This window comes from Scardinius erythrophthalmus, assembly GCF_964197995.2.
Source record: "Scardinius erythrophthalmus genome assembly, chromosome: 17".
NCBI lineage: Eukaryota > Metazoa > Chordata > Actinopteri > Cypriniformes > Leuciscidae > Scardinius > Scardinius erythrophthalmus.
In genome coordinates, this window is record NC_138237.1 from 15,037,170 (window position 1) to 15,049,721 (window position 12,552).

The following is a 12,552-nucleotide window of genomic DNA, read 5'->3' on the forward strand; positions in this document are numbered from 1 at the left end:
CTGAACAATCATTAATGTCCATACGTTAGGCACTTAAGGGTCACATGACAATGTGCAGTTAAAGATATAGACCTACATGGGCAAAAAATGTTTACCTTATGTAGCCCCGCCCCTTTTCAGGTTTGTCTTCGTCTTTGTTCGTCTTCCGGTTTGTATTTCCACAGCACGAAGGTATGATCTTACGGATTAATGAATGAATCGCTCGTTTTAAAATCTCCGCGGTCTAATTACATTTGTTATGACATTTGCTTCAAACATTACAATGCTCATGATAACTTTTGTCTTTTTGTCATGTTAACTCTACGTTAAAAGGATAGTTCACCCAAAAATGAAAATTCTGTCATCATTTACTCACCCTCATGTTGTTCCCAACCTGTATGAATTTTATTCTTCTGTTGAACACAAAAGATATTTTAAAGAATGTTGGTAATCGAAAAGTTGCCATTGACTAGGAATAAAAAATTCTATGGAAGTCAATGGGGCCCATCAACTGTCTGGTAACCAACATTCTTTAAAATATCTTCTTTTGGGTTCAACAGAACAAAGAAACTCATACATGTTTGGAACAACATGAGGGTGAGTAAATGACAAATTTGTCATTTTTGGGTGATCTATCCTTTTAAGTAAATCCATTTCAGAAACATACAAAGCGATCAGTGATATTTTGAAGGAAATTAATACTTTTATTCAGCAAGAATACATTAAATTGATCAAAAGTGATAGTTAAGACATTTCTGTAATGTTACAAAGATTTATTTTCCAAATCTTGTGAATAATAATAATAATAAAAAAAAAATCCTGAGCACCAAATCATCATATTAGAATGATTTCTGAAGGATCATGTGACACTGAAAATTCAGCTTTGCCATCACAGAAATAAATGACGTATAAAAAAAGTTATTTTAAATGGATGATGATGATTATATGAAAATGATATCTCACAATATTACTGTTTGTAGGATCTGTCTGTCTGTCTGTCTGTCTGTCTGTCCCACTATAACACAGCCTCTCATACCTCATTGAAAGAATAGGTGTGTTTGTTAAGGTGTAAGCTACGTGGCATTACACCAAAACCTGTTTAATTTTCATAATCAGAAATTACTGTTCATGCACTGTTGCGTAAACGGTGGACAAACAGTTTTCTTATTTACAAAATCATGCAAAATCAACACGCGCACAAAAAAAAAAGAGGAAGTGGAACTCGGGTGTGTGCTTGCCCCTTCATTTCCCCTTTTCTCCATTCAAGGCTACACCCCACCCTCTTGTCTTGGTCCTAAAATCCTGTTTGCTCACACATTGTCTGTCATCCAAATCTGACACCGATTGGCTCCCTGAGCAAGATTGTGATTTGCTATTGGATTTACTGTTTGTTCCAGGATGTGGCTGTAACTGTCCTCAGTCTGACTCAGACCCCGTTGCTGAGGTAATGAAAATAATCATTTGCATAGGCACCACAGATTTGTTTACCAACTGTACTAGAGAGGCACTATTTCCACCCTGATGCGGACACTGATTTCTGTTCCTAATTTTTTAGACAGGCGAGCAGGTGTGCAGAGCGCAGATGGGGAACAGGTCAGCAGTGGAAGTGAAGAGATTTCTGATCAACTTTCTTCAGCTTTTTTCTCAATAAGTTCCTCTTTCCTAAATGACTGCACATACCTGTCCTGTTTTTCTTTTGCGATCAGGTGATACCCGCTGTTTAGCATTCTGAGGGAACCACAGAGATGTGTAATGTGTGATTTATGTTGCAGTTCGGTGTAAGTGGATTGGATTTTCCGTTTGAGAGGGAAGGTGTGTGTGTGTGTGTGTAAAGCTGTGTCAGTATAGGAATTTGTTTGGCAAAGCAGCTTGAACTCCACTGATGGGGAGTGACCTGAGAAGAGACGTCGGTAAATCTCTGAGTTTTTTGTCGTCTAAATGTTTGCACAACTAAGACTAAGAAGTCCCAGTTGGTCAAAGTTTAATCACAGGAATCATCCCATTCATAAATATAAATGTCTTTGTTTCGCTGCACGGCCTTTTCCTTCCAAGCTCTAGCCCACAAGGACCGTTCGTTCAGACACATGAAGTTTACAAACCTGCCAGGCAGGAGATTTGCATGTAGAGTTCCAGGTACCTATTTGAATGAAGCTTTATCTCTAGTCACACCAGAGATTTCACACAGCCTCTGGCAGTGTGCAGAACCATCGGCAGGGCCAACGGAACTGTGTATCCGGATCCTCGACAGGGCGGAGACACAAGAAGACAAACACTGCAAAGCCTTGTTTGCTGACTCTTCTCATTTTTCACTGTAGCAGGACTGATTTCTCACACATTTACAGTACGTGCACCCCCTCCCCCTTCATCTCACAACTAGATTTAAAAATCCACTGTTATGAATTATTGATCAAGCACTTTACATCTGATTTTAAACATTATTTATTTTTGTGACAAGAGTTTCTATAAATAACATGACAAAAAAAGTTCAACCTAAACACTAACATACAATCTTACTACTTTTTATACCAAAAGAAACGAAAATGAAAGACATATGTTTGGACTCCTTCATGGTGGCTGTACCTGGCGTGTGGATTTCATAAAATGGACATTTAAATCGTTCGATGGACTCTCTGCTTGTTAGATTCCAGTTCTGATTCATTATTGGATCAAATAAAGAAAGTCATTTTGAAAGGTCTTCATGAAAATGTTGTCATCATTTACTCGCCCTCATGGTGTTTCTTCATTTCTTTACAAAAGAAGATATTTTAAAGGAAGTTGGTAACAAGACGGCCATTGACTTCCTCTGTATTTTTTCCCTACTATGGAAGCCAATGGCTACCGTCAACTGTCTGATCACCAACATTCTTTAAAATATCTTCTTTTGCGTTCACCAGAATAAGGGTTTGAAACAACATGAGGGTGAGCAAGTGATTTTAGCTTAAGTCATTTTGTTATGTGCTTTTGTCATTTTTATTATTCTTAAATGTAGTTCATTTTTTGAGTGAACTATCCCTTTAACATGAGTCTTTTTTTTTTCTCCAAGCAACAGCCATTGGTGGTCTTCATTTCCTCCCCGCTGTCCGCCATGCCACGTTCAACCTCCGTTATTTAAGGCTGTGCTGGCTCTCGTGGTGTCTGCGAAGATCTACCTTCCTCTGGAAGCCTTTGGAACAGATCTCGCAGCCGAACGGCTTGAATCCGGTGTGTTTGCGACTGTGTGTGATAAGGTTGGAGCTCTGGCTGAAGGCCTTGCCACACACCTGGCATTTGTGAGGTTTCTCACCTGCAAACAAACAGAACCATTTTTAATAAAATGTCATTTGAAACCCATTTTACTTGGTATAAAACACTGGAAAAATCTTTGCTTTTAAAACAGCTTGAAGCATGGATTTGCGTGCCACCCAGATTTGTTCTGTTTTTTCAACACAGGAGTGGCTGTCTGCTACATGCAAAGGTAACTTTCCGAGAGTCATCAGGAAAGCAGGAAGACCAGCTATGCAAATCAAGACAACATTTGTTTAATCTCCTTTTCTTGATTTATCTGTAGCTGTGCCGCTCTTGGAAACACACCCTAGAAAGCAAGCCAACTTCAGCATCTGAAGTGGATATCTGTTCAGCATATTCAGTTTTAATGATTTACATGGAATGAGTGTATAGATAACATGCATTTCCAAATAATATGGAAAGTTTTTTTGGAAAACTGTTATTGAGGGGGGCATTAAACTGCATCTGCTTTTTATCACAGATCTCTTTTCAACCACGACATAACAAACACGCAGTCACACACCGTGGCGTCTCACCTGTGTGTATGTAGGTGTGTTTCTTCATATCGGATTTCTGGTGGAATCTTTTTCCGCAGAACTGGCAGGGGTACGGCCGTGTGTCCGAGTGGATCAGCAGGTGAGTGGACAGCGTTGAGGAGCGTTTGAAGGTCTTTCCGCACATCTTGCACTCGAAACTTCTTTCCTTTAATTGCAACAACAACAACAACAAAAAATTATCATTATTTCATATTTCATATTATCCAAATGCCAGCTGATGTCCAATGGGACTAACTGGATCAGCATGGTTTGTTCATACCTGAGAGTGGACGTTCATGTGTTGCTCTAAGCTAACTGCGTGGCCAAAGCTTTTCCTGCAGATGCTGCATCCAAAGGGACGTGTGCCGCTGTGAGAACGTCTGACGTGAACCTCTAGTCCATGAGGGGTAGAAAACACCTGGAGAAGAGGACAGAAACCACAAATGAAATTGAGATCTTAAAATACATACATACGTACATACACACACACACACACACACACACACACACACACACACACACACACATACATATATAGAGAGAGAGTTATAATTTTCAATAAAAAATATTTTTTATAATATATTATTCCTATAATATAATTGACATTTTTAAAATCTAATTTGAATATTTGTTTATTATTTTTATTTATAAATAAATGAATATATATCACGTATTTAAAATACAGACAATATTTAAATGTTATAATTGATTCACTGATACTATATATATATATACATATATATATATATTATATATATATACATATATATACACACATATATATATATATATATATATATATATATATATATATATATATACATACATACATACACGTGTGTGCTATCAAATCGATTAATCATGATTAATCACATCTAACATAAAAGTTATGGTTTACATAATATATGTGCATATGTATATATATATATATGTATATATATTATTTTATTTGTATTTATTATATGTATGAGTATATATATATATATACACACCCTCACAGAGACATAAAATATATATAAATATAATAATATACACACAAAACATTTTTGTTAGATGTGATTAATAGCGATTCCTCGATTTGACAGCACTAATATATATATACAATGCCTATAATTTTTATAAACAAAATGTAATTGCTTATTTTTATTTAGATATATATCATTATCATATATATATATATATATATGTATATATATATATATATCATATATCATTTAAAATATAGATATAAAATAATTTTAATATAGATATGCTGTGTGTATTATAATTTATTTAGAAAATAGAAAATTAAAATCAAATTTCTTGAAAATTTCAATATTTTAAAATAATTATATATTTTTTAAAGAATCCTAAAAAAGTACAAAAAAATATACATACATAAACAAACAATGAATAAATAAATAATGATCTTACCTTATCACAGGTAATGCAGTGGTAGGTGTTAGACGTAGGTGAGTAGTGTGTGCTGCAGTCCAGTGGTTGTGGAGTCTCCGAGCTCTGCTTCAGATGAGCTCCGTACAGGCTGCTGGCGTGCTGCAGGAGCGATGGAGGGAAGCCCATCTGCCTGAAGTCATATGTAGTGGGAACATGATCCCAGGCATAAGAGCTCTTGTAGTAGGAAGGAAACTCTGCCAACTGAGGCTCTGTTGGAGGTACAGTGAAATCATTAAGATGATGATTGTTATTGTGTCTAAATATGCCCTAGAGATGTCACATGATACTTAACAATATGTTTTTCTGTGCCTTACACACGCACATGTATGCCAGTGCGCCGCCACACTCACCAGATAAGTAAAACGGCCGTCTGGTTGTGACGGACAGCTCAGGTAGAGATGGTACTGGGCAGTCGGGCTCTCGCTCACACTTGATGAAGTCATACGGGTCTCTGTGGGAAGGTCGACTGAGGGAATCTACCTGGGGCCGCTCTGGGGAATCGCGTTCCTTTGGTTCCAAAGGGACCAGCGCTGGGACTAAGAAATCACAATGATCGTAAAATGCATGCGTTACAAGGTTGCAGGAACAGCAATCAAAGTGAAATTGATTAAAATATTAAAACTGAAAATGATATAGTTTCCATAAAAAGTTTTTAAACTCTTAGGTCACACTTAAATATGTCTGAATGTCAGTGTATTAGAAAAATAAAACCAAGTTGTATCTGATGTTTTATATATTACACATATATCATAGATTTGATCTCAGAACTATTACTTTTCAAGGCTTTTTTGCAATAATGATCGCTGGGATGCATGACGTGCAGTTTGTTTTGCTTCAAAGTGAGCTAAAATGTAATGCCACTTGCTTTTATATTTTGTTTCTAATGCAATGAGATTATTATGCAAAAGCGTTCATATATTTTTAATACTCGCTGAGCTATCTAAATATTCATCCAGCCATACAAATATTTCACTCAGGCATCCTCTCTCTAAAGGCACTTTAAACAAGAGAATTTGAACTGTGTGTGTGTGTACATAAAAAACCTATGGTAGCATGAGACTGACAGATCTGAGATTGTTCCTAACACTACATTTTCTTCAAATGAACCCTAAAACACAGTTATAATCCAGTGACAGTACTGCTCTCTTGTTTGAATAGGCCTAGTTTGCATATTCGTAACATCCACCCTAACCGCTATACAGTTTACAAACTGGAATACAGCCTATTGAGCTATGCCTACATAAAGAGCACAAATGAGGCCCAAAATGCTGTCTTAAGTAAGCAGCGAAGGTTTTGAGACACAGCCCTAGAATCAAATAACAGTCAGCCTGAGGCTGAAGCATCAGCAAACATCAATCTGACAGGTGCTCAGCGCATCCGCTCACCACTCACCGAATCATTGATTTCCCCCAAATAAGAGAATTAAGAGATTTGTAATTATGAAGAATGAATATAAAACCTCCAAAAACAAACAACATTTTAATTATATATAGATTGTTCGTCTCATGAACATCATATGTCAGATACACGCAGGGGAACTTGAAAGTCTAGGTAAAATAAAATAAAACCTATACTGAGCATTTCAGTATAAATGAAGTATTTCTGAAATATAATAACGCCATTTACTTGTTTTGGGTGCTGGGTCCGGGACTTTCTGTTCACTTTCCTCTGTGTCGATGGGTCGGTGCACATTGTAGGACTTTTTACTTTTCACCAAAAACGATCGTGGCATGATTCTGTAAAATGAGATTTGTTTACTGTGATACTTCCATTTTCATATTTGTATGATAGCATGTACATAACTATTACAAATCATATAACAAAACTGTAAAATGATCCTCTAAATACAAATGAAAAATATAGGACAAAGTCATTTCATAAAAATAAAAAAACAACAACCTGCTCAAAGCTCTTGTAATAAGATAATTTTCCTTTCTGTGTCTAACAAAAAAAATTAATAAATAAAATAGTGTGAACATGTATGCAGTTATTATAAGCTACAATACTTGGTGTTGCTGTTGATGTTTTGAAAGTTTCAGTCGAACTTTGTTCTGGTTTGAGACAATTTTATAACATGTTATATTAAATATACCAAATTACTGTTGAATAATAATTAAGAATTATTGAATTTAATTATTGATGTATATAAATATATTTTAATAATAATATACTTGAGGTTGAAAAAACTTTGAAACTTTTAAATAACTGATTTTAAATGCAAATGTATTGTAAATATGAAAACAGCTTACCTGAAAAAAGATGTTTAAAGTCCTTTAATGGTTTTCGCAAACTTCGTGATGAAAAGTGCTGGGAAATCCGTTGTGATGTTTAGAAACTTAAGCACTGCATCTCTGAGTTGGTTGCGTTGAGTTTTTTTTTCAACTCCCCTCCCTGATTTTCAATCCGATAATTCTGCGGTGGAATCTGACTGAGCTTTCAACCAATTACAGGCAGAGCAGGTGCGACATATGTCTACAAAACGCAAACACATCCTGGTTTAGGCGCTATTTGACATAATAGTCAACTATATTTATTATATTTTAACACACATTAGTTATCATTTGAAATTGATAGCTAGAATAATTGTTTACATTTTTAGGCCGATATATTCTTTTATTAGGAGTAGGCTAAAGCCTAGCCTAGTTATTTTATTAGACCGCATCTCTACTGCTACATGGAGCGTAAAAAGGTTAATTGGTTAACAAATCAATGCGTTAAAGGTTAGTGATATTTTGCAAAACATTTTCTCAAATCATCTGCCGCCAATTTAGTAATTTATCATCATTGTTATTGGCCATCTGTTGACTTGACTCCTGTAAAACATCTTGCGGGCTTAAACATAAGACCATTAAACCAGCAACAAACTTTGCTTGAACGTACCCCTCAGAAATACACACCAAACCTGTAATGTTGGTACCTCAGAATGTTTGCTTACTTTTATTTGCACAGTTGTGTTTTGGTTGCAGCCTTTAGGCGTTATCTTTGATTATTAAAAGCACAACTATGCTAATATTTCATTGTTTGTGAAACTAAGCGCTGGGAGACTCTTAAATGTTTATTTATTGAGTGTCTATAATCCTGATGCGTTTTGCCCATTTAATAATTTTCATTTAAAGATTTACCGGGATCAGTTTTATATTGCCTTGTGCGCGCGCATTAATGTATGTCGATTAATGTATTTACACGCCCCCGTGTGGATTTGATGGTGAACTGCAGCTCATTTTCAGGCGACTTCAAAATATAACTAAATTCTTTCTTATAGGGGCGCTTAAGAGTGTGTGTTGCCGTTTTTTCTTTTTTATTTAACTTGCTTTACTTCACCTTGTATAAAAATAGAGAACGTTTGCTGAGAGCTGAAACATGCATTAAAGTAGGTTAAATTACAAATGATAGCTATTTTTACTGGCTAGTTCACTCAGAATCGCAAATTCTATTTATATTTTGGCTGTTGTAGTCTGTCGTAAAGGAGTCATTATCATAAAGAGTCGTTATCATGAGGCTTCATTACCATTAAGAGTCACTATTTCTCCCTCTAACGCTATCTAGCAGAGTGGCGCAGCGGAAGCGTGCTGGGCCCATAACCCAGAGGTCGATGGATCGAAACCATCCTCTGCTAAACTTTTTTTTTTATTTTTTTAATATTATTATTGTGTAGCGATTTAAAGATAACAGCTTGTAATCTCAAGGGTGAAAATACAACCAGGATTATTATAATAAACTAAAACCATAAAAACATTTTCGTTATTTAAAATAAAATAAACGTAAACTGAAATAAAGTATGAAATATATATATATATATATATATATATATATATATATATATATATATATATATATATATATATATATATATATATATATATATATAAAATATATAAAAGTTATTTTATTTCGGCTAGTTGCAAACATTTTTTATTTTAATTTAATTTGCATTTAGTTTTACTGAAATAAAAAGTAATTAAACTAGGTCTAGGCCAATATACACACAATAATAATAATAAAAAAAACTAATAAAAAGGACAAAACACACAACAACATTAAAAATCTAAATATAAAAATCTAAATACTCCAAAATATTAATAAAAACTGTAGCCTAGTTTCCAAGTTTTGATTTTAGATTGAGAGAAAACTCTGATTAATCACATGTCCACTGTAGTGGACGTCATGCATCAATTGCTATATTTCAGCTACAATTCATAATTATAATGTGAATATTGTTTTTGAAACTTAAAACTTAAAAACTTAATCTGCAGTGACTTTTTTTTTACTGTAAATAAATGTATTTGTATTATTAGAATGTAATTTTCATTGACATCGAAAAAAGTCATGTGGTTACATAATGTTTGACACTTGTAATGCATTACTTTACTTGTTAGATCAAAAAGTAATCTGATTTCGTAATGCACGTTATTGTAATGCGTTTTTTTACTCATAACATCAAAAAGTAATCTGATTACGTAATGCATGTTACTTGTAATGCGTTTCCTTACTCATAACATCAAAAAGTAATCTGATTACGTAACGCATGTTACTTGTAATGCATTTCCTTACTCATAACATCAAAAAGTAATCTGATTACGTAATGCATGTTACTTGTAATGCGTTTCCTTACTCATAACATCAAAAAGTAATCTGATTACGTAATGCATGTTACTTGTAATGCGTTTCTTTACTCGTTACATCAAAAAGTAATCTGATTACGTAATGCATGTTACTTGTAATGCGTTTCTTTACTCGTTACATCAAAAAGTAATCTGATTACGTAATGCATGTTACTTGTAATGCATTTCTTTACTCGTTATATCAAAAAGTAATCTGATTAGATAATGCACATTACTTGTAGTTTATTACTTGTTAGATCAAAAAGTAATCTGATTAGGTAATGCATGTTACTTGTAACACATTATTTTACTTGTAACATCAAAAAAGTAATCTGAATGCGTTATGCATGTTACTTGTAATGCATTACCCCCAACACTGATCATTTCAGATGAGATTGAAAAAACATATCGCTAGGTTTTCTCAGAGGAGGGATATGATAGAAATGTGCATGTTCATCTTGAAATCAGAATTATCAGCTAATAAGGGTTAATCTCCATACTCTGGTGCACTGGAGGGAGCATCTGAGTGGTTTCCACAGTTGTACCTTGACAGAGTGTAGAAAATTCTGATGGAATTCACATCCTCATGTTCTGATATCAAAGATACGCGAAGTGCAACTTGTATGAAGTTGTATGAAGCCTTTGCAATATTTTATATTTTATAGTTTTCACATGATTTGATATAATTGTATTGATTAGTTTGTTAAATTCACATACTTTATCTGTTTGATTATTGTCTTATATTTAATATAGTATATCTTCAATTTAAACCATAACCGCATGCTGTCCACTCAAGTGGACATCTGAAGATCTCTTTGAAAAATTTGTAAAAAAATAAAATAAAAATCAATTCTTGTTTTTCATGACCTAAGAGCAATAAAAACACATAGGAAAAAAAATCCTGACTAAGGTTATCATAATTCATGCATGAAAGGGTTAAAATATATATTTTTAGCATATATGTAGATTTTAAGCTTGTTTACTTTCTTTTCTTCACTCTTATGTATGTATGTATGTATGTACGTATGTTTAAGTTTATTTTAAATGTAAATAGTTTATACTGCTGGTCCAAATCAGCGTCTCCGCTCGCCACCTGAGTCACGCGAAAACCGCATTACCGAGCGCTGCATCCCTCCACCCTTCAGAAAAACAACTCAGGGCCTAGCTGCAGGATTCTCTAAACTTTCATACATGAGTCTTAGTCCCCACAATCCACTGTATTTATAAAGTATGACTGCTGGTCATTTCTGATAATATTCGCGTCATATATCAATGTTCTGCTTCCAGATACAGGCGTGTTTTTGAGCGCTCGGGGATTATTTCTCCTGCACAGTTGCGGATGGTGACCGCGCAGGGAGGGGTTGTGAGGTGCACAGTTTTTCTTTTTTCTTTAACTTGCTTTACTTCACCTTGTATAAAAATAGAGAACGTTTGGCTGAAACATGCATTAAAGTAGGTTAAATTACAAATGATAGCTATTTTTACTGGCTAGTTCACTCAGAATCGCAAATTCTATTGATATTTTGGCTGTTGTAGTCTGTGGTAAAGGACTCATTATCATAAAGAGTCATTATCATGAAGCTTCATTACCATTAAGAGTCACTATTTCTCCATCCACCGCTATCTAGCAGAGTGGCGCAGCGGAAGCGTGCTGGGCCCATAACCCAGAGGTCGATGGATCGAAACCATCCTCTGCTAATTTTTTTTTTTTTTTTTTTTTTTTTTATTATTATTATTGTGTAGCGATTTAAAGATAACAGCTTGTAATCTCAAGGGTGAAAATACAACCAGGGTTATTATAATAAACTAAAACCATAAAAGAAATTTCGTTATTTGAAATAAAATAAACGTAAACTGAAATAATGTATGAAATATATATATATAAAATACATAAAAGTTATTTTATTTCGGCTAGTTGCAAACATTTTTCATTTTTATTTAATTTGCATTTAGTTTTACTGAAATAAAAAGTAATTAAACTAGGTCTAGGCCAATATACACACAATAATAATAATAATAAAAAAAAAACTAATAAAAAGGACAAAACACACAACAACATTAAAAATCTAAATATAAAAATCTAAATACTCCAAAATATTAATAAAAACTATAGCCTAGTGATAGCCTAAATAACAACGTAGCTAGGAATTACACAAAAGAGGACATATAAACAGTAAAATGCATATTAGCCATATTAGGCCTACTATCAGAGATTAACAAAAAGGACATGCATAGTAGGGAAACACTATCAATGGAAGATGATTCAGGCAATTTGTAGCCTACTATTTTGAGGGAAGACATCTTTGATGTAATTAAATAGAGGTCTATGACCGTGATTAACCACTAGAGGGACATCTCCACTAAAAATAAACAGTCTTATCCAGAACCATTATTATTAATAGGCCAACTCCGTATGTTATTTTTCACTTTTTATATCATGCTCTTTTTGATAAGCAGAGGCAGATACGAGTGTACGAAATTAAACATTACAGTAAGATGAGATAACTATGAGTATAAATAATGAATAAGGCTGAAAGATCAATACGCACAGTAAGAACTTCTGTGATCTCACCCTCATGTGATCACAAACCCCGTGAAAAACCTTCTTCATTGGAATATAAATGTGGATGTTTGACAGAATCAATGACAGCCTCAGTCACAATTCACTGCAGTTGAATGGGTGGGGGGGAATATGTAGGCTACTAATGGAAGTGGCTGAGGCTTGTCTTTCTGCTTTA

General features: G+C 34.2%; 1 protein-coding gene across 1 annotated transcript; it reads right to left on the reverse strand.

The window, feature by feature from the left end:
- Window positions 1-666: 666 nt before the first annotated feature.
- gfi1b (growth factor independent 1B transcription repressor) lies at window positions 667-8,138 on the reverse strand. Its single transcript, XM_081391198.1, has 7 exons — window positions 7,463-8,138; window positions 6,840-6,949; window positions 5,564-5,749; window positions 5,193-5,422; window positions 4,060-4,197; window positions 3,780-3,945; window positions 667-3,262 (listed from the first exon to the last, which is right to left on the reverse strand). The coding sequence occupies exons 2-7, from the start codon at window positions 6,943-6,945 to the stop codon at window positions 3,084-3,086; spliced, it is 1,005 nt and encodes a 334-aa protein (XP_081247324.1). The 5' UTR covers window positions 6,946-6,949; window positions 7,463-8,138; the 3' UTR covers window positions 667-3,083.
- Window positions 8,139-12,552: the final 4,414 nt, after the last annotated feature.

Excerpts from the sequence above, each read along its gene's own strand:
- gfi1b (XM_081391198.1), bottom strand. The coding sequence starts at position 6,945 with ATGCCACGATCGTTTTTGGTGAAAAGTAAAAAGTCCTACAATGTGCAC. Across the intron at positions 5,750-6,839 it reads GGACCCAGCACCCAAAACAA|TCCCAGCGCTGGTCCCTTTG; the intron begins GTAAATGGCGTT and ends GTGATTTCTTAG. Across the intron at positions 3,946-4,059 it reads ACATGAACGTCCACTCTCAG|GAAAGAAGTTTCGAGTGCAA; the intron begins GTATGAACAAAC and ends TTGCAATTAAAG.